General features: G+C 38.9%; 2 protein-coding genes across 10 annotated transcripts in view; both read left to right on the top strand.

Moving 5' to 3' along the window:
- The window catches only part of USP37 (ubiquitin specific peptidase 37), an 89,031-nt gene that overhangs the window by 46,197 nt on the left and 19,872 nt on the right, over nucleotides 1-22,962 (top strand). For 8 of the 9 annotated variants that reach the window (XM_084778471.1, XM_084778469.1, XM_084778472.1 and 5 more), the window contains exons 11-19: nucleotides 1,408-1,566; nucleotides 6,284-6,415; nucleotides 6,569-6,692; nucleotides 7,224-7,414; nucleotides 9,378-9,495; nucleotides 10,721-10,800; nucleotides 17,333-17,497; nucleotides 19,115-19,180; nucleotides 22,815-22,956. In XM_084778471.1, the coding sequence (XP_084634597.1) occupies nucleotides 1,408-1,566; nucleotides 6,284-6,415; nucleotides 6,569-6,692; nucleotides 7,224-7,414; nucleotides 9,378-9,495; nucleotides 10,721-10,800; nucleotides 17,333-17,497; nucleotides 19,115-19,180; nucleotides 22,815-22,956 (1,177 nt within the window). The remainder of the gene's footprint in view (nucleotides 1-1,407; nucleotides 1,567-6,283; nucleotides 6,416-6,568; nucleotides 6,693-7,223; nucleotides 7,415-9,377; nucleotides 9,496-10,720; nucleotides 10,801-17,332; nucleotides 17,498-19,114; nucleotides 19,181-22,814; nucleotides 22,957-22,962) is intronic. The other variant, XM_084778475.1, reaches the window with a different exon arrangement.
- Nucleotides 12,686-15,541, top strand: LOC311595640 (large ribosomal subunit protein eL30-like). The gene has a single exon (XM_084778557.1). The coding sequence runs from the start codon at nucleotides 14,853-14,855 to the stop codon at nucleotides 15,198-15,200; it is 348 nt and encodes a 115-aa protein (XP_084634683.1). The 5' UTR covers nucleotides 12,686-14,852; the 3' UTR covers nucleotides 15,201-15,541.

Below are 22,962 nucleotides of genomic sequence, written 5' to 3' on the forward strand. Positions count from 1 at the left end.
TTTTTTTTTTGTTTTTGTTTTTGTTTTTTGTTTTTGTTTTTGTTTTTTGTTTTTTTTTTTGAGACAAGGTCTCTCTGTGTTACCCTTGGCTGTCCTGGAGTCACTTTGTAGACCAGGCTGGCCTCGAAATCACAGTGATCCGCCTGCCTTGCCTCCCGAGTGCTGGGATTACAGGCCTGTGCCACCACGCCTGGCTCCCTCTTAAAAACTAGAGCTTCATACAAGTATTTTTCATTGGAAAAGTTTTTCAGAAATTTAGTTTCCAGCCAAGCATGATAATGCATGCCTGTAACTCCAAGAGGCAAAGAGGAAGTAGCCACAAATTTAAGGCTGATGTGGTCTATAAAGTGAATTATGGACCAGCTAAGGCTATGTAGCAAGGCTCTCAAAAGTGTGGCTTGAGTGCTGGAGAGATTGCTCAGTAGTTAAGACATGTACTGTTCTTGCAGAAGGCCAAAGTTCATTTCCCAGCATTCACATGGTGGCCTATAACTGTCTATAATTTTGTTTTCATATAATCTGACCCTTCTTCTGCCATTCGTGAACACGTGTTAAATTTTTCCAGCATGATGGCACACATCTGTAATCTGAGCACCCTGGATGCAGAGGCAGGCTGGTTTCAGTGAGTTCAAGGCCAGCCTGGTCTACATAGAGAGTTGAGGCCAGTCAGGAATACATAGTGAGAGACCCTGGGGGGAAAAAATAAGAATATAGAAGACCATTTCAGAGAAAAATTCAATTATAAAAATGTGTTCAACTTCAAATGTAATTAAGAATGCACGTTAAAATAGCAACAAAGTCATGTGCTACCATAGTGAGAAAAATTGTAATAATAAATGAGAGAAATGTGAGGAAGTGGAAATTCACCATTCAAAGAAGTAAAAATTGCTTTAACCTTTTTGGAAAACAATCACAATATACAGGAAAATTTAAAATACCTCTAATATTTCTGCTTCCAAAAGCTTTTAACATCTTTCTTTAAAAAATTAATATTTTCTCTGATGTGATTTGCTGTAGTAAAGTGGTTTACTGCCTATCATGTCCAAAACTAGGTAAACTGATATGGCATCTATAAAATGTATGAAAACAATTAAAAGCTGAAACTGTATTGTTTTTCTCAAATGGCTAGCTTGGGTTATGTAGTTTATACGGCAAATATGTAAACATCTTAAGTTTCCTATTTTGTTTTTGTTTCTTATTGACAGTTACTGAATGAATATAAGGCATGTTCACAAGGCTCTGGTCTTAAGTTTCTAATTAGAACATACATGTTTTTCTCATAAGTGCCGCTATTACTAATATTTCCCTTAAGTTTGAGACTGCTTTCCCTTAGACATTGATTTCTTTGACTCTACTTGAGGGAAAAGGTAGTAATTAAAATTTTTATTTTGTGTTTTTTGTTTTTAGGAGTAATGCTTCAAGTCAGAATCCTTCTGCCAAAAGAAGCTTGGGGTTTCTTCCTCAGCCAGCTCCTCTATCAGTTAAAAAACTGAGGTGTAACCAGGATTACACAGGCTGGAACAAACCTAGAGTGCCCCTTTCCTCTCATCATCAGCAGCTGCAGGGGTTGGTAAACTTTCTTGTAAAGTGGCTTAACTGAGTTGTTCTCCATTTGTTGTGGATATTAATTTAAGAAAGGATTCATAGTATAGTTATAACATATTTAGAAATTTGGACACTTATTAAAGATTTGTCATAACTATAAACCATAAGTCCATTACCTGGTCTCCAAACAGTTTTCAGACCTTGAAAATGTGTATTTCTGTCTACCTGTCTGTCTATCTCTCTAATATCATATTTTTTATTAATTTATTCTTGTTACATCTCAATGGTTATCCCATCCCTTGTATCCTCCCATTTTCCCCTTATTCCCCTCCCCTATGACTGTTCCTGAGGGGGATTTCCTCCCCCTGTATATGCTCATAGAGTATCAGATCTCTTCTTGGTAACCTGCTATCCTTCCTCTGAGTGCCACCAGGTCTCCCCCTCCAGGGGACATGGTCAAATATGTCTAATATCATCTTAACAGAAAAAATGGCTATTCCCCAATTCTAAATATTTTGGTCAATACTCGGGTACTTTCATTATTTTTTTTTTTATATATTCTTAACACAAAAATGAGATCATAATGGTAGTAATTAATAATAGTAAGTACCCAGAACTAAACCCAGGCCAAAAAACCAAGCCAGGCGGTGATGGAGCATGCCTTTAATCCCAGCAATCAGGAGGCAGGGAAATCTCTGTGACTTCGAGGCCAACCTGGTCTACAAAGAGAGTGCAGGACAGCCAGGGCTACACAGAGAAACCCTAGTTTTGTTGTTGTTGTTTTCTTTTGTTTTGTTTTTTTAAAGAAAGAAACCAGGCACTTTCAAAAAGCCACCAGTGCTCTTGACTACTGAGCCATCATCTCCGAATCCACCCCCCACGCCCCCTCACCCCCGCCTCTTTTTTGAGACAAGATTTTGTGTGGTCAAGGATGAACTTGGACTTCTGACCCTCCTGTTTCTAGTTCCCAAATACTGGGATTATATGTAGCACGATAATTGATCTTGTAATGCTTTATGGGTTTCTTATAGGATTAATTCTTGGCAGAATTGTTAAAACTTAGGGCTGAGAATGGCATGTTGTCTTCTGAAAAAGCAGCCAGTACTCTTAAGCACTGAGCCATCTCTCCAGCCCCAGACAACATTGTTGTTTTAATTGAAAATCCCTGATCATTCTATTTTACTAATAAAGACTCAGGAGCCAGATGCTGTGTTGAAAAATCTGGTAGCTCAGAGAGGCAGAGAAGCACCTTGCTGGCCTTCCTACTCAGCTCATGTCCTGATGGAAAAGGCCCAAAAGGCTCACTAGCTCAGCTGACTGCCCAGAAAGAAAAGGCCAAAAAACACAAGGCCAAAGACTTGCTAGCTCAGAGCTCAAAAAGCCAAAGCCTGAGGAGCTGAGGAGCTTAAGAGATAAGAGAGCTAAGAGCTAAAGAGCTCCTTCTACACGCTGTCTTAAATACCCTTCAACTCAAAGTCGCCTCTACTCTTTAATCCCTATCAGTTGGTTTCTTGCTCTGCCTCTTAACCTAGGGTCTCTTTATTAAGTCCTTTGTACAGATAACTCTTGGAGTAAAGGTAAGTGTTAGGGCTTCACCACACCAAACAAGACAGGTTTTTACAGTTCACAGTCTCAGGGATCACATTGGAATCAAATACCCTGTAACACAACATTTTTTTTTCTTTTCTTTTAGAGACAGGATTTCCTCTGTATAGCCCTGGCTGCCCTTCCACTCACAGAGATATGCTGAGATTAAAGGTGTATGTCACTCCATCACTACCGACTTAGCATTCTTATGATTTAACCTGTCCTATTTTGAGACTATGATCTTCATCTTCTTTTCCTGTCACTTCCTCTTACATACTTTATAGTTCTGATCTGTGCTACTCTGTTACAGTCTTTTTTTAAAAAAGATTTCTTTGTTTTATGTATGAGTGCTCTATCTGCATTTACTACTGCATGCCAGAAGAGAGCATCAAATCATGTGGTTGCTGGGAACTGAACTCAGGACCTATGGAAGAAGACAGTGCTCCTAACCTCTGAGCCATCTCTCCAGCCCCTCTGTTAACAGTCTTATGAGTTGACCATTTTTTACATTCCAGGCTCCTCCAGTGTTTTCTTTCACTCCTGGATAATGCCTATACCTATTATCAATAAATCTTCCTCTTTTCAAAAATCTTTAAAGAACTCTGGTAACGTAAGTTATATCAGTACTCACTTGCCAAGACTCCTCTAAGGGAAAGGGCACATTTGAAAAGAAACTTGAAGGCTAGAGGATAGCGGAGGCTACCTAATTCTGGAGTTCCTCACAAATCCTTCACAGCAGTCACACATGCACATGTAGAAGTGCAAAGAAATACATGAAAGAAGCCTGTGTTTTAGTTCTGCTAGGAGACAAATGTTTAATGGATATCTTAGTGTACATGCAAATCCATTTCCTATGGCATTTCTGTTTTCCATTGCTTTAAACCTGCAGAAACTCAGAGTTGGGACAAAAGGCTTAAGGGGTTATATGAAAATTAATATGCGTGAGGGATGATGAGACACTAGAAAAAGGAGAAATCACTCCCAGAAAGTCTAAGTACCAAGATAAGACTTGTGCCAAAGTGAAAGGAAAGCATAACACCTTGCTGCTCCTCTTCCTCCCCTTCACTACTGTGGTTGTACATTAAAGACTTCACCTTACTAAATTAACAAAAGAGGGTATGGAATTCTGTCCACAAACAAAATTGGAATATAAAAAAGAAAGCCACTTTCCTACAAAACAGTGGTGAGATGGCCCAGTGGTTCAGAGCACTGGCTGCTCTTCCAGAGGTCCCGGTTCAATTTCCAGCAACCACATGGTGGCTCATGGTCATTAAAGAGATCTGATGCACTGATACAATAAAAAGAAATAATAATAATAGAAAGGGGCTGGAGAGATGACTCAGAAGTTAAGAGCACTGGCTGTTCTTCCAAAGGTCCTGAGTTCAATTTCCAGCCACCACAAGGTGGCTTATAACCATCTATAATGAGATCTCGTGCCCTCTTATGGCCTGCTAGCACAATGCAGGAAGAATACTATATAAAAAATAACTAGATAATAACTTTAAAAATAATATTAATTAATTAAAAAAGAAAATTGGAAAATACTAATTTAAATATACCAGCTGATAAAGATTCTTTCAAAAGCAGACATAACTTTAACTGAATTAGTGGCTTATTGTCAATAAACTTGAACTAGAATTAAACATTTTCAAGTCTTTGAATTTCCCACTCCCACTCCCACTCCCTCTCCCCCTTCCACGCCCCACCCCCCCACCCCCAAAAATCCCATTTCCTGTGTAGCCTTGGTTGTCCTGGAACTCACTTTATAGACCAGTCTGCCCTCAAACTCACAGAGATCTGTTTACCTCTGCTTCCCAAGTGCTGCAACTAAAGGTATGTGCCACCTCCGTCCTTTGGAATTATTTAAAAAGGTACCATGAGTGATGAATTTAAACTATAGTAAAAATCAAAGACCTTCTCTCATTCATAAATAAACTATTGATGTGTGTGTAGGCAGTTTAGCAGAATATAATAGAAAGTCTTAATTGTTGGAATAAAGAAGCACTTTTAAAATAAATTTTGAAAAAGGTATTCAGCTGAGCACGCCTTTAATCCCAACAATTGAAGGCAGGCAGATCTCTGTGAGTTCGAGGCTAATCTGGTCTACAAAGCTTGTTCCAGGACAGCTAGGGCTACACATAGAGAAACCCTGTCTTGAAAAAACCAAAAAGGAAGGAAGGAAGGAAGAAATAGATAGATAGATAGATATTTATTTAGAAGTGTATTTGAGAATAAATTCTAATAGAATCAAAGAAACCGGTTATAAATATTTCAAATCTAGGCTAAAGAGGTCGCTCAACCGTTATGAGCACCTGACTTCCATTCCTAACACCCACACCAGCCTCCTTACTGTAACTCCAGCTTCAGGGAATCCAGTGGCCCCTTAAGGGTGCCTCCACTCAAGTACACATGCCCAAACAGACATATGTGTGAAATTAAAAATAAAAGTTTAAATCTTTAAACTCAACTGGGCATGGTTGTTCACACCTTTAATCCCAGCACTCAGGGAGGCAGAGGCAGGTGGATCGCTGTGAGTTCCAAGGCCAGCATGTTCTACAAAGCAAGTTCTAGGACAACCAGGGCTACCCACAGAGAAGCACTGTCTCAAAAAAAAAAAACCAAAACAGCAACAAAATCTTTAAACTCTCCAGGTACTAGATGTTATGGGTAAATTCCTCTAGAATTTTCATGTAAGGAAAGGCTTTGTAAATTTGTTTCAAAATCAAGATTTAATAAAAGATTGATAAGTTTGTGTAAAAGAATACTAAATTTTGCATAGACAGGCCCAAAAAAAGGCCATTGATACATTGGAAGTAAAATCTTACTGGTTATAAATAAAAGGATGATATTTTTAGCAAACAAAGAATATAAATTGAAGGGAAAATAAGGCAGTAACACGAAATTATGGGAAATAGTTCTTTTAAGTTTGCCTTGTAAGGTTATAGTACAGTTGTTAGAGCAGTTTCCCTAGGTCAGCAGTGGCAGCTGCTGTCCTGCAGAACTTGATGTTTCCCTGACTTCCTATTTTCCATACCTACTGAATCAGGAGCTGTGTCCAGTTACATGGTGTTTAACAAGCCCTGTAGGTGGCTCTGATGCAGAGTGGAGATACCTTTCTGCATGCTGAACACACTTCACTCTTCCTTTCCAGATTTTCCAACTTGGGAAATACATGCTATATGAATGCTATCTTACAATCTTTGTTTTCACTCCAGTCATTTGCAAATGATTTGCTTAAACAAAGTATCCCGTGGAAGAAAATTCCACTCAATGCACTTATCAGGTAATGGTATATATTTGCTTAATGACCTCATTAATTTTTAAATAGTTGGATTTGGGGCAGTTTCATTTTTATGTGTTGTTGTTAGTAATTAGCCTTTAAATATGCCACCCGGTGTTTTTAAAATATGCTAACATTGTCTCTCTTCTTTATCAGACGCTTTGCCAACCTGCTTATTAAAAAAGATATTTCTAATTCAGAGACCAAAAAAGAACTGCTTAAGAAGGTTAAAAATGCTATTTCAGCTACTGCAGAGAGATTCTCTGGCTATGTGCAAAATGTGAGTGTTAATTAGTTTTAAATGTTTTCGATACAGAAAATTGAAATTAGCATTTGCCTTAATTTTATTTTAAAATGTTACTTGTGTAATATGGTCACCTTGGATGGTAAACAGTAAATTTCAATATGATTCGTTTGGCTTTTTTGTTTTATTTTGGTTTTGAGACAGTATTTCATCTAACCCAGGGCAGTCTTAAACACGATAAATGTGTATGTGTATAGCCAAGAATGACTTTGGAATTCTGGTCCTCCTGCCTCCACCTCCCAGCTTTTGGGATTGTTTTGCCAGGGAATTTGGACCATAGAAGTCAAACATGCCAGGTAATTGCTCTTCCACTGAGCTAAGTCTCCAACACTTTTCACTTGTTATTTATTCCAAAGATATAAGTGCTCCATATCCTTACCAGAATAAGACTGGCCTTGTTCAGGTACCTTTTGGCTTCTCAGTGTTTTAGTTGTATAAATCAAAGTTTAATAAGCTATCATGACAAGAAATGCTTTGCTCTGATGGCAGATATTATCATCTTCTTAGGATGCTCATGAATTTTTAAGTCAGTGCTTAGATCAGCTGAAGGAGGATATGGAAAAACTGAACAAAACTTGGAAGACAGAACCTGTCCTTGGAGAAGAAAATTCACCAGATACTTCGGCCACCAAAGTGTTCACTTGCCCTGTTATTACGAACTTAGAGTTTGAGGTTCAACACTCCATTATCTGTAAAGCGTACGTAATCTCTAAGCAAACTTGTCCCCCTCCTTGGTCCTTTGTGGCAAGTGACATATCACATACCACGACTTATGTTCCTTTCTTTCCCACAATTCTTCCAAACTTCTTTTTTCCAGGCTTTGATTCTTTTGAGTTTGGATTTTTGAAACAAAGTCTTACTGTGTAGCCCATGTTGGCTTAGAATTTGACATCTTTCTGTCTCAGCCTTCCAAGTGCTGCCTGACAGTACAGGCCTGATTTATCACAGCTGTCAGGCTGGCCTCCACATCAGAGATCTCACCACACCTAGCTTGGTTACTAGGCTTTTTTTTTTTTTTTAACCCAAGGCAGGGTTTCCCTGTGTAGCCTTGGCTATCCTGGAATTCTCTGTGTAGACCAGGCTGGCCTCCAACTCACAGAGATCCACCTGCCTCTGCCACCCAAGTGCTGGGATTAAAGGCATGTGCCACTGCCCCCCTGGCTTTTTTTTTTTTTTAATATTGTATTTATGTTTATGGACATTGGTGTTTTGCCTGAATATTTGTCTGTCTATGTGATAATGCTAAATCCCCTGGAACTGGAATCACAGTTTCCAGGTGTCATGTGGGTGCTGGAAATTGAACCCAGGTCCTATGGAAGAGCAGCTGGTTCTCTTAACAGCTGAGCCACCTCTCCAGCCCTGGTTATTAAGCTCTTTTGCAGCAAGCTCTTTTACCCGTTGACCCATCTTTCTGGTTCCTTAGTCTTTCTATAACAATGCTTGATGAGATAAGAGCCAAAAGTAATTGAAATAGTTTTTGATACACTTTGTTTTTGTTGTTTGTCTTATGACATCATGTAGACCAGGCTGGCCTTGAACTCAGAGATCTGCCTGTTTCTAAGTGCTGAGAAAAAAGGCATGCACTACCATAACCAGCTGTGACACACTTTGGTTTTAACTCAGTAGTTAAATGTTGATTGGCTGACCTGGAGGGCTGGTGGTGGTGGTGGTATTGTTGTTGTTGTTTGTGTATGTCTGTTTGTTTGTTTTTTGGTGTTTTGAGACAGGGCTTCTTTGTGTAGCCTTGGGTGTTCTGGAAGTAGGTCTGTGAACTGGCTGGCCTCAAATTCCTAGAGATTTTCCACCTGAGGACTAGGATTAAAGGCATGTGCCACCACTCCTGGCTCTGGCTGGGCCTCTTAAGTGTTAGAGTTATAGGTGTGAGCCACCATACTTGGCTGGAAACAGGTTTTGTTTTTTGTTTGTTTGAGGATTTTATGTTTTGGTTTTTCAGACAGAGTTCCTCTGTGATACCTTGGCTATTCTGGACTCCCTTTGTAGGCCAGGCTGGCCTGCCTCTGCCTCCCTGAGTACTGGGATGCCAGGCTTGAGCCACCAGGTCTGGCAAATCATGGTGCTGGGCTTTTTGTTTGCTTGTTTCTTGATTAAAAGTTGTTGGGTTTTTTTTTTCATTTTGTGCATGAGTGCCTGCATGTATGTATATTCAGAGATCAGAAGAGGCTAGCATCTCCCCCTAGAAATAGAGTTCTGGGTGACTATGAGCTACTACTATGAGGGTGCTGGGAATGAAACCTGAGATCTGTGCAAAAACTGAGCTCACTCTTCTCTAAGATGTTAGAGCAGTCAGGCGTGCTTCTGAATGAAAGAACGGCATAAAGATTGTATTATGTTGGGGGCTGGAGAGATGGCTCAGCGGTTAAGAGCACCGACTGTTCTTCCAAAGGACCCGGGTTCAATACCCAGCACCCACATGGCAGCTTACAACTGTCTGTAACTCCAAGATCTGACACTCTCACACAGACATACATGCAGGCAAAACACTAATGCACATACAATAAAGGTAAATAAATTATTTTAAAAAAAAAGATTGTATTATGTTATTCATGTATGTTGGACCATAAGCTCTGAGGGAAGAAGATATTAAGAATAGTAGTATTTTATATTCCAAATTCTATACTAATCTCCTCTTCATCCTTGCAGATGTGGAGAGACTATTCCTAAAAGAGAACAGTTTAATGATCTCTCCATTGACCTTCCTCGGAGGAAAAAGCCACTCCCTCCTCGTTCAATTCAAGATTCTCTTGATCTTTTCTTTAGGGTAATATTTTTAATGTATTCATGTAACTCAGTTTTATGTTTATAGATAATTGTGCTTGAAGTTGAGGTTTTTGTCAAGGCAGAGTTTTGATTAAATAATTTGCAGGAAAAACTAATGAAAAGTTTATAAATACTATTTAATATACATTTTGATAAACTTGATTAAAACTTTTAAAGAAGACTAACTTTTTACATGGATTGCATGACTAGCTGAGTGGTGATTGTTTTAGACAACCTTAGAAGCTGTGTTTTATTTATAAATAAATATGAATACAAAGCATTTGAAATGACCTTTGCTAAAATTTTGGCAACATGAGTTAAACTTGTAGATACTATGTGAGTTATTACAAGAAAGAACTGAGAAATGAAAAGCTACTCTGTTCTCTGGTTGTATGTCCTAGTAGGAACAAGAAGGAAGAGTCAGGTTTATTCAAAGCTATAGATGTTTGTGCATGCATGGTAGTGAGACAGTTTCTGGGACATAGCCAGTCTTACTGTGTTACAAACCTTAGAACTGCTGGGAATTTGCTTCATCTATATTGATGATCCTTGATTTGTTGTAGCAAATTGGCAGGGTTTTCTTCCTATAGCTTAATAAAAATCCTGCTCTTTAAGTGATGACTGTTCAGTTCCATCAAAAGATAACTGCTCTGTCTCTTTGTTGTTTTACTCACTCTCTACTATTCCTGTAATTATCATGCAGTGAAGATTTTCCTCTGTATCTGTATCCCCCCTTTTTAAGGATTTCTTGTTTCAGTTTTCTCTAGGTAATGATATCCACCCCAAACTTTGGTCCTTTTAGAGCAGTTGTCCTTAGTGGGCTGTCACCAGAAGATTGAGTTCCATTGTAAGAAAGGGGTAGAGTTACACCTAACAGACCAGGAACTCCGCCTAACCTGAAGGTGATCTTATCTCTGCTATAGCCAACTGTTAAAAATCTGAATAGACTCTTGGCAGCGGTTCTTGTGTATCCATTGGGAAGAATTGAGATCTGCTTCATTAGAGTCTAGTTACTATCTTAAGTTGAGATATTTCCTTGGTAAAGAAGGAATTAGGAATTCTGAAAATAGAAGACATGATATCATAAATAACTATCTTAAGGATTAGGTCTTAATTTAGTAATTCCATTGCTAAAGACACAGAACTAATGAGACTAAAGATTATTTGCATTTAGTGGGTTAATTCCAATTCAACTTCATCCTTACTTTCCTCTTATCTTTTTATAGGCAGAAGAACTTGAGTACTCCTGTGAAAAGTGTGGTGGAAAGTGTGCTCTTGTCAGACACAAATTTATCAGGCTGCCCAGGTAAATATGACTGCCTTTTTTTAAAGTGTATATTCCTAGACTGCAGGGAATATAGTTTAGGAACACAGTGTTTACTTAATCAACACAAGGCCCTAGATTTGACCCCTAAACATAGTATATAAGCAAACAAATTCTAGAGAAACATCACATTGGGAATTGGTAAAGATCAGAAAAGCTTGTGTAGAAAAGAAAGAGAGGGCCAGGCGGTGGTGGTGGGTGCCTTTAATCCCAGCACTCGGGAGGCAGAGGCAGGTAGATCACTATGAGTTCAAGGCCAGCCTGGGCTACAAAAGGAGTCCAGGACAGGCAAGGCTACACAGAAAAACTCTGTCTCAAAAAAAAAAAAAGAAAGAAAAGAAAAGAAAGGAAGGAAGAAAGAAAAGGAAGAGGGGCTGGAGAGTTAGGAGCATTGCCTACTCTTGCAGAGGGCCTGGGTTCATTTCCTAGCACCTGTTTGGTGGCTCACAACTGGCTATAACTTCAGTTCTAAGGGAATCAATGCCCAGACATACATGCAGGCAAAAACCCATACGTATAAAATAAGTAAACAAATCTTGAAAGCAAATTTGCAATACTGAGGAGAAAGCAGTCTGAGTTTCAGGAAGATGACAAAAAGAGGATGCAGTTAGTAACACTGGCTCTAGAGTTTTCTTTCAGTAATGTAATTTGTATAGTTTGAGGATCCCTTCTGAAATGCGTGAGTCAGGAATGCCTTGTATTTTGTAATATTTGGATATACATAGTGAGACCTCAAGGTGGGGTGTGTGCTGTCTAAGCACTAAAGTTCATTTGCATTTCATATATGCATTATGCATAGTCTAAGGATAATTTTATATATTTTTACTGTCCCTTCTTTTTGCCTACATCTTGTCACCTAAAGTAAGTATGGACTTTTTCACTGTAGCATTATGTAAGTTCTCTAATAAAAGTTTCAGGTTTGGGATCATAATTTGATTTTGAATTTTTATGTTAGGGATGTCATTTGTTTTCCTATAGTCTTCCTCCTCTTATCCATTAGGAAAAATCTGCTGCAGACACAATATGGACATAGGAAGAGCAACTTACTTCACTTTTCCCATTTTCCTTTTTTTTTTTTTTTTTTTTTTTTTCAGACATGGTTTCTCTGTGTAACCTTAGCTGTCCTGGACTCACTTTGTAGACCAGGCTGGCCTCGAACTCACAGAGATGCTACTGCCTCTGCCTCCCATGTGCTGGGATTAAAGGCGTGCGCCACCACCGCCCAGCTCCATTTCTTTTTCAAAGGATCTTATAGGTAGTAGATTTCCTATAATCATAAGATTAATTTTCTGCCTTGCATGAAATTAACTTACATTGTATTAGTACTGTCTGAATATAAGATGAAGCTAGTTGCAGAAGTTATGATGTGGTTACAAGATAGCTTTTAATGCTTCCCAAGATTAGATCTCTCTGCCAAACAAGTGATTATTAACATCAAATATTTATGTGGCACTCTGCCTGCACCAGAGAGCTTTACTTTCTTTTATTAGCTTCAATTATCTGTAAATATAGAGTTTCTGGAATCTAGACCTCAGGGGAAAGTTATTTTACATTCTATAATGCATTCCTTTCTAGAAAATAAATTTTCAGAGAAACTACTTTATAAGCTGTAGCAGCATTATTATTTTTTATGTTTGTTTTTTAAGAGACTATTTATGAATGTTATGAGACAATAGAATAGAAAGAAGAAATTTGAAGACAAGATATTGGTTATTACTGTCTGTCACTAACTGTATGCAGTTGAAAATACTGAGGTGGTTCTGGAGAGATGGCTTAGCAGTTAGAGCCCTGCTCTTCTGCTTCAGACTGTCTGGGCTTAATTCCCAGCAGCCACATGTTGTTGTTGTTGTTGTTTTTGAGATAGAGTGTCTCTACATAGCTCTCGTGTCCTGGGACTCACTATGTAGACCAGGCTGGACTCTTAACAGAGATCTCTTGAGTGCTGGGATAACCACCACTCCCAGCCTACATAGTGGCTTAAAAGTGCCTGTAGCTCTGTTCTCAGGGCATCTGATTACCTTTTCTGATATCCTCCAGTACCAGGCATACAAGTGATACACAGGCATAATGTTCAGGAAAAAGCATCATGCACATAAAATAAAACATTTTAAATTAGCTGGAAGGTGGTGGTACACACCTTTAATCCTAGCACTTGGGAGGCACTGTGCATTTGAGGCCAGACTGTTGTTCTTCAAAGCAAGTCCCAGGACAGCAAGGGCTGTTACACAGAGCAACTCTGTCTTGAGGAGGGAATTTTAAAAATATAATTTGTGTAAATAAAAGAAAATGCTGCTGTGCATGGTGGCACATGCCTTTAATCTCAGCACTTGGGAGGCAGAGGCAGGTGGATCTCTGAGTTTGAGGCTAGCCTTGTCTACAAAGAGAGTCTAGGACAGCCAGGGCTGTTACACAGAGAAACACTATCTGGAAGAAAAAAAAGAAAGAAAGAAAGAAAGAAAAGAAGATGCTAAGGAAAAAGAGATCTCTTTTCTCTGCAGTACTGTACTATGTTAAGTGTTAATTTGTTCTGTTTAGGTCTGGATCTTGCTTTAGTTTGGTTTTTAAAGAGTCTCAGTCTATTGTGCACACTGTTCTAGAACTCATTAAGTAGCCAAGGCTGGCCTTCAACTTGCAGCAATCCTCTGCCTTTATCTCCCATGTGCTAGGATTACAGCTGTGGACCACTAGATCTAATTATATATCTGTTCTATCTTTCTGCTGCTGGGACTGAAACCAGGTCCTCTCACAAGGCAGTCACGCACTCTACCCTGGGCTACCCTAGCCCTCTGCTTTCATTATTGAAAATCCTGATGCCTTTATGCAACTTACTCACTTTCACTCTGCCTCATCTTTATAGATCAGTTATTTTGATGGTCATCTATTCTTTTCATGCTGCTTTTATTTTGGTTTAGGTTCTTTGAAATTTTAATTAAAATATTTGAGAATTTGGCATCAGTTTTAGTCAAGTCTCAGTCTCTCTCTCTTTCCCTCTCTCCCTCTCTCTCCATCTTCCTCTTTGCCCTTTCCCCCTCTTTACTTCCTCCCTCCTCTGTATTTCCAGGCAGGGTTTCTCTGTGTAGCCTTGACTGTCCTAGACTCCCTGTAAACCAGGCTGGCCTCAAACTCACAGAGATCTACTTGCCTCTGCCTCCCTGAGTGCTGGGATTATAGATGTATGCCACCATGACTGGCCAGTTTTAGTCTTTTTAACAACTGGGTCAGTATATATTTTTACATTGTAATTATGAGGCCATGAAGTCTAGCTTGTGTGTGAATGATTGCGTGTGTGTGTGTGTGTGTGTTTTATTGGAGATCTCGTGTCTCATGCAGTCAAGGCAAGCATTCTTCATGAACATATACCACAGTCTTTTAAAAAGATTTTTATCTTGAGATAGGTCTTGATAATTAACTAAGATTTGTCTTGAATCCATGATTCTTCCGCTTCAGCCTTCTGAGTTCTAGAATGAGTCCTATCCCATGTAAAGAAAAATATCAGTAAGTTCAAATTGCAAATTTTTGAGTTTGTGGCTTCTATGATAGAAGCCTGTACTGAAGAAAATAGATACAGTTTTCTAAAAAGAGACAGTATTTTTGTTTTGCTTTATTTTGTTGGTTTGGTTTGGTTTGGTTTGGTTTTTTGTTTTGTTTTGTTTTGTTTTGTTTTGCCAAACTGGAGTTTAAATATAAGATTTTTGAGTTTCAAGTTTTGAAACTCAAAATTTAAGTTTTACACACTGTTAGTCCCAGCACACAGATGCATAGGCAGGCCAATCTCAGAGTTCAAGGTCTCATGTTCTGAAAAGTGAGTTCCAGGACAGCCAGAATTACATAGAGAAACACTGACTGGGAAAAACAAGCAAACAAAAAAAACCCCTGAAGTTCTTACTCTTATTGACTATGAAATATATTTAATCCATCAGACAAAAATAGACAGCTTACAGTAGTAACAAAAAAGAACAAGTGGCTTTTCTCACTCCCTGGCCATCTTGTCAGCTGATCTTGGTTGGGGATTGTCCCACACCTAAGGTAGGAGGATGGCGGCCACAAAGAAGATGAAAAAGTCTCTGGAGTCTATAAACTCTAGGTTCCAGCTTGTTATTAAAAGTGGTAAGTATATGCTGGGATACAAACATACTCTGAAAATCGTCAGACAAGGCAAAGCAAAATTGGTTATCCTTACCAACAGCTGCCTAGCTTTGAGGAAACTTGAAATAGAATACTATCCCATGTTGACTAAAACTGGTGTGCGTTACTACAATGGCAATAATATTGAATTGGGCACAGCATGTGGGAAATACTACAGAGTATGCACACCAGCTATCATTGACCCAGTGGATTCTGAAATTATTAGAAGCATGCCAGAACAGACTGGTGAAAAGTAAACAGAAAGTTTTCCTATAATTGAACTTTGCCAGAGCTCCTTTAAAAAAAAAAAAAAAGGTGTTTCTAAAAAGCTAAGTCTTTTTCTCAGTCCAGATCAGATGACCATGCAAATGTTTTATATAATGCTTTTGTTAGTGGGGGAATTTTTTTGGTTTTTTGCTTTGTTTTGTTTTGTTTTTTTTTCCCGTCTTCTCTAGAGAAAGTACTTCTCAAATAAGAGCAGTAGGACCAGCAAAGTGTTGTAAAGGATAAAGGAGATTGTTTTCAAGCTAGGGGACTTGAGTTTAATTCCCAAGGACTCACAGACATCCTGATTTCCACATGATGCCATAGCCCACATACATATAAAAACAAAATAAGCTTTTTTGGTTGTGTGGTGGGTTTTGCTGTTTTGTTTTGTTTTTGGGTGGGATGGGGGGGGCCATGTTTCAAGATAGGGTTTCTCTGTGTAGCCTTGGCTGTCCTAGACTCACTTTGTAGACCAGGCTGGCCTCGAACTCACAGTGATCCACCAGCCTCTGCTTCCCAAGTGCTGGGATTAAGGGCGTGCGCCACCACTCCCAGCTTCAAAATAAGTATATTAAAATAAGAATAATATTAAGGGCTAAAAAATTAGCTTAGTTAAGGGTGTGCTTGTCTAGTACTCAGGAAACCTTTGACTCAATCCCAGGCACTACATAAAACCTTATGTAGTGACTGTAATCACAGCTCTCTTAGCACTTGGAAGGTGGAGATGAGAGGACTGGAAGTTCAAGGTCATCCTTAGCTACATAACAAGTTTGAAGCCAGCCTGGGCTACGTGAGACCCTATTTTCAGAATATATAAAAATAACTAATCCATGCCTTTAATCCCAGCTCTGGGTAGGCAGATGCAGGTGGATTGCTGTGAGTTTGAGGCCAGCCTGGTCTACAAAGTGAGTCTAGGACAGCCAAGGCTACGTAGAGAAACCCTGTCTCGAAACCGCCCCCGCCCCCCAAAAAACTAATCCTGAAATACCATGGAGTTGGCTGATATCTTAATCATCACACATAGCAATTTAGGGTAGGAGGATTACCATGATTTCAAAACCAGCCAAGGCTATCTAATAATTCTAGGCCAGACTGGAATACAGAGTGAAGTCTGTCAACAGCAAAAGCTAAATGTGATGCCATGTACCTGTAAAGCCAATATCCAGGAAGCAGAAGCAGAAGGATTACCACAAATCAAAACCAGCCTAGTTTGGATGGCAAGTTCTAGGCAAGCCAGGTCTACATGTTAAGATGCTATTTAATTAAAAAAAAAAAAAGGGCCAGGCGTGGTGGTGCACACCTTTAATCCCAGCACTTGGGAGGCAGAGGCAGGTGGATCGCTGTGAGTTCGAGGCCAGCCTGGTCTACAATGTGAGTCCAGGACAGCTAAGGTTACACAGAGAAACCCTGTCTCGAAAAAAACAAAACAAAAAAAGTAATAAATAAAATAAAATAAGATATCTTGGAATAATGCTGGATACCATTATGCATAAGAGCTAATGTGTAATGTACAATCTAATAGATATTTTACCATATATGCATAAGAGCTAATGTGTAATATACAATCTAATAGATATTTTACCATATATGACCTATTTTTAATGTATAACACTCAGGAAGTAGATTAAGATTAGCCAAAAATTAGTTACATTTAAAATTTTAGTTCTTTTGCCTACTGTGTGTTGTTTCTTGGTGAGGGATTTTCCTAGGAGCATTATGTGTACTTTATCTAAACTTCTTTAATCACTAGATCCAAGGTTTTTATTTGTATCTATCCTAATACTGCTGTACATTGACTAATATTTAGTAAATGTTCCTCAAATTATGTTTAGCTTGGCCAAATGTATATGTGTGTGTCCTGAAGGGATGCTGTTTCAGACAAGGACTGGTTATTGTAGCGCTGGCTGATCTGGAAAACTGTGTAGACCAGGCTGTCCTTGAGCTATGGAAACCCACTTGCCTCTGCCTCCCAAGTGCTAGGAGTAGAGGCTTGACCACCATAACCCAGCATGACCAAATGTATTCTGTAAGTCAAAATTTGTCTAACATGATTAGAATGACCACTGTAAGAGAGCAACTTATGTTGCTCATGAGTTAGAGTCCTTGTCTTCTGTTTTTTCAGGGTCCTCATTCTTCATTTGAAACGATACAGCTTCAATGTGGCTCTCTCACTTAACAACAAGATTGGACAACAAGTCATCATTCCAAGATACCTGACCCTGTCATCTCATTGCACTGAAAATACAAAGCCACCTTTTACTCTTGGATGGAGTGCACATATGGCAATGTAAGAGACAGTGCTTTTTAACTTTACTTTTGAATGGGTTTTAATATTTCAAGAAATTGACCAAACTAGATAAAAACTCTTAGGGGAAAGAAAGGGGGAAAAGAAAATCAAACCCGAAAGGAAATTTGAATTCTGCATTAATTTGGAACTTTAATATTAAACATTGTCAGATAGAACTAATTGAAGGAAAATGCTTATACAAAGATCTTCCAATCTTTGTATTTTTAATGTAATTTAATAGATGCCTTTCATATTATGGTACCTTTTCTTTCTTTTTTTTAGAACACAGGAATGGAAAAAAAAAGATCATTTGCTGTACTTGGTATACTTGGGAATCAATATTCTTAACAAAAGCCTTAGCTCTTTTGAACATGCAAATTTGAAAAATCAAATTAGAGCTTCCGCCCAAATACATGATTGTTCTATAAGTGTAAATAGTGCCCAATATGAGTAACTTCTGAGACTCTGAGAACTGTTTCAGAGAGAAAGAAGTCCCCTTTGCTTTAGATTTTTGTCATCATGCATGCTGGGACCTTAGGGCTTCTAAGTATGGTGCTCTCGTGCGTGCTTGCTCTACTTGGAACACTAGGCTACAGTTCTTTTTCATACTTGAACAGTAATTTGGGAGAATCATAAAGCCTAGAGGTATAGGACGGAAAAGAATTTTTGAGAATTTTTCCAAATCCTTAATTTCATTGAGGACTAAGAAGATTGGTTTTCCTGTTACTAACTAAACAGGCCAAGCCACGCTGGGTTTTGTAGCGTGTGCCTATAATGCCAACCTACAGCAAAGGTACTTCAAGACCAGTATAGGCTATGTAGAAAGTTTAAGCCACCCTCAGTACATAATGATGATTGTCCCTAAAAACAGCAGCAAAGGACAGTTTCTTGGCTACAGTTAGACATTACAGAAAATAAGCGAACAATTCCCAAAATTAATTGATTCAATTTTCTGAGACATATTTCTCTTGGATTTATAACTAACACCATATAAATTTACCCTAGAGTCTTCCCAGAGTCTTTGGTCTGTAATTGTTTCTCTTTCTGCCTTTACATTTTGAAGAGTCTGTTTTTACTTGGTGCAAACTGCCCTCTGCTGGTAGAGCTGTTAGTCCGTCTCACTCTACTACATACCTTGGAGAACACTGATCTGAAGTGAAGCTGACTACATTCTAATCCATTTTTAGTGGCTTTAAGACCTTGAAAAACTTGGCTTATCTATGGGAAAATAAGATTGGTCTGCTGTGACCATTAAGTGCAGTAGTACATACAGTGCTTGCCGCCTAGTAAATCTCAATAAGTTGAGAGCTATTATTTTGTCGGTCCAAAGTAAAGAAATAAGATGAGGGACTTTCCCCCAAGTTGTTCTTTTCTTCTCAAATGTGTTACCCTTGACATCATTTGCAAAGCTGTTTATTTCAGGTATTAGATAAGGAGAGCCAGAGATGGTAATTCGTTCTCCTCTGGGAGTTTATGGTTAATTGTTTTAAAGTATTATTTGCTTTTCAGGAGGGTTTAAGGAGAGATTTAGCATGTAGAATAATTAACTTTACCAGTTAAATATCTACCTTTACTGATGCAATTGTATACATTACATATTCTCCAATTTTCTGATAGTTCTAGACCTTTGAAAGCCTCTCAAATGGTGAATTCCTGCATCACCAGCCCTTCTACACCTTCAAAGTGAGTCCTATTTCTTATATACCCAAATTTTGTCTTTCTAAGGATTTGGCCCACTCTAATCTGTAAGGTTGCCCACTCCCCCTTTCTTCATTTCTTTTTGCATGCCAGTTGCTCAGTATTACTCATACTTGGGAATGTTCTTGAGTCTGGCTTATATATGACCTAGGGCACAAAAGTTCTAGCTATCAAAAAAGGTTCCAGAGCCAGGTGGTGGTGGCACACACCTTTAATCCCAGCACTGGAGAGGCAGAGATAGGCGGATCACTGAGTTCAAGGCCAGTCTGGTCTACAAAGGGAGTCCAGGACAGCCAAGGATACACCAAGAAACCCCCCCGGGAGGGAGGGAGTTCCAGGATTTTGTTAATAAACTGGCTCTGAGGTTTAAAAGGGTATAACTCCTGTCCTTCCTCACAGACAGACACAGGACTCACCTAGTGCTAGCTTGACACTAAAAGGAAGAATTCTGAAAGGAAACATGCACTGGAATGTACCTGTTCTGCCTGTGCTCTATGTTTTTTTTAAAAGATAAATTGTACTTCCTCCAAGAGTTCACTGAAGATTCTGATTGGACCTTTTCTCCCTCTAAAAATTTTATATCCCAAACTAATCTTAGAAAAGTTTTACCCTTTAAACGTTTATATGGGGCTCGTGTAACCATAGAATGATATTTAGAAACTGCTGTTTTCTTCCTGTGTGTAGTTATTTTTCAGTGAAATAAAACCAGATAACATAGCTAGAAATTTGAAGTGGTCCCAATGTGAATACACTTGCCTGTCCTCCAGATATGAATGAGCAATACTACTCGGCTGCTTTATAAAGTAAGCAAGTGATGCATTTACAGGACAAACATTTTCACTGCTACAGCCAAGCTGCCTCTGTAAACATTGTTAGTGCTAATGGACTGCATCTTAGGTACCAGTTCACAGTGGTTGCAAGAAACAGTTTCATTGGCCATCATTGTACCTTGGCAGGCATGGCATCTGTTCTTCAGAGTCTACTGGGATGAGAATTTGAAAGTTGGTTAATAAAAAGTGAGTAGCCTGCTGGGCGTGGTGGCGCATGCCTTTAATCCCAGCACTCAGGAGGCAGAGGCTAGACTGAGTCCAGGACAGCCAAGGCTAATACAGAGAGACTCTGTCTCAAAAACAAAAAAGTGATTAATGTATTACAAGACCCATCATGCAGATCAAATTTAACAGAGGCTCCCGGGCTGGAGAGATGGCTCAGGGGTTAAGAGTACTGCTTGCTCTTCCAAAGGTCCTGAATTCAATTCCCAGCAACTACATGGTGGCTCACAACCATCTATAATGAGATCTGGTGCCTTCTTCTGGCGTGCAAGTATACATGCAGACAGAACACTGTCCACATAATAAATAAATATTTAAAAAGAAAATTTAATAGAGGCTGAGTTCTGAACTCAGTGCATTGGTTCTTCTATGTTTTTTGACCATGGTAAAAACATAGCTAGGTATCACATCCCTTCTACAAAGTATTTACCTGATTAAAAAATATGTTGAGGTTTGCTTGATGAGCATGAAATAAAAAATAAAAAATTAAGAAAGCTAATTGAAACTAGGTATGGTAGCATACATCTATAATCCCAGCCCCTGGGAGGTAAAGGCGGGAAGCTTAGGAATTCAAGACTATTCCCAAGTTTGAAGCCAGTCTTTGGCTATATGAGAATCTGTCCTTTAAAAAAAATTGGTGGTAGCCTAATTTGGCAATTTCTAAGTTAATACTGAAAACCTTACAAATACATATTCAATTATTCAGTCAGAACATCCTGTCTTCATTTAGCTTCTCACGTGTGTTCAGTCTGGACGCTGGCCACTTGCCTCTTTTCAGATTTTCATATGTTTTTACTATTAAATAGGAGTTTTATTTTAATTTTCATCAAAGAAGGTTTTTGTTCTTTAATCTCTGCCACTTCCTCCCTTAATGCAGTAGCATCTTATCTGAAGAACAGTCTCACAGAAATGAATTTTAATGCAACTGAAGCTTGCCTTTTAAAGCACTTACCTCTTAAAATTTTAACCATATTGAATGAAAATTTTCTAAAATGTGTTACTGCTAGTCCCTGTCTGCCTCTGTGTCTGTCTGTCTGTCTGTCTGTCTGTCTCTCTCTCTCTCTCTCTCTCTTCTCTCTCTCTCTCTCTCTCTCTCTCTCTCTCTCTCTCTCTCTCTCTCTCTCTCTCTCTCCTCCCTCCTTTTCTCCAGGGTTTCCCATTGTAGCCCTGTCTATCCTAGAACTCACTCTGTAGACCAGGCTAGCTTAGAACTCAGAGCTTCATATATTTGCCTCCTAAGTGCTGGTATCGAAGGCCTGCTCCACCATACCCAGCATGTTATGCTATTCTTTGCACCTTGAGACAGTAACTTTTTTTGTTGTTGTTTTTCGAGACAGGGTTTCTCTGTGTAGCCTTGGCTGCCCTGGACCCACTTTGTAGACCAGGCTGGCCTCAAACTCACAGCGATCCACCTGCCTCTGGGATTAAAGGCGTGTGCCACCATGTCCAACATATGAATCCACATTCTAAGGATCTGTACTACACTGAGTTTTGTTTATTTGTAGTTTTGTCTTTGATTTTCAGATAAAATCTTGCTGTATAATCCAGACTGGTCTCAAATCTGTAGTTTATTGCTTCAGCCTCCCTAGTGCCACCAATACAAATGCTCACTACAGTGCCCAATGTCACCGATTTTGAAGATGGTATTATTTGCCTTTACATTAAACAACTTTTAGTTGTCCACACACCCCCTTTTTTTTTTCTAGTTATCCTTCATTTCATAGCTTTAATTTCTTAGGAAATTGCCACAGTATTGAAATACATCATGTCAGGGAGTGAGTGGTAGGACAGCCATTAATCTCAGCACCAAAGGCAGGTGATCACTGTGAGTTGGAGGCCAGCTTGGTCTACAGACTTCAGTTCCAGGACAGCCAAGGCTGCACAAAGAAACTCTGTCTCAAAAAAGGGAGTGAGGGAATACATCATGTATGTCCTATTATTATATGGGATTTAAAACTACCTTCCTCAGAAGCCTTTCATTTTCTTATTCTGGAATTTCTGTTCTGGAAAGTAGAGAGGTCACCAGAAGTCTGTCCTCAAAATAATAAAATACAGATCATAATTTAAAAGATAGAAAATTGGTCCTCCTGTACATTGTCAAAAATATTAATTTATAGCTAGGTGTGGTGGTGGATGCATGCATTTGATCCCAGCACTTGGGATGCATGAGTAGGCAGATCTCTGTGAGCTCTGGGGCAGGCCTACATACATAATTTCCAGGACAGCCAGGTCTTAAAAAAAGAAATTACTGATTAATTGCTATACTTTAATGGACTCGATGGAATACTTACTTTATAAAGAGGGCAACAGACTACATTTGGAATTGGTCATTAAAAGAAAAAGGCACAAAGTTTATGGGTGATATACAGTAACATAGGCATTTTCAAACCATGGCTTTTTAGGAGAGTGTCAAAGGTGAATACTTAAATATACTTCTTTAGATTCATTTTCTTTTGTTAAATAAATTTTTATAATAGAAAAGCTTTCTTTTGGTGTTTATACATCAAAAACAAACAAATAAAAAGACATCTGTTTATTAGGCCTTTTTTTTTTTAAATAAACTATAGGAAATTTACCTTCAAACCCAAGAGCTCCTTGACTCCATGCCTTGATTCTGACAGTGAGGATGAACTTAAACGGTCTGTGGCCCTCAGCCAGAGACTGTGTGATACGCCAGGCAATGGACAGCAGCAGGAAGATGTGGAAAAAGTAAGT

The sequence above is a fragment of the Acomys minous genome (genome assembly GCF_964271855.1).
Source record: "Acomys minous genome assembly, chromosome: 4".
NCBI lineage: Eukaryota > Metazoa > Chordata > Mammalia > Rodentia > Muridae > Acomys > Acomys minous.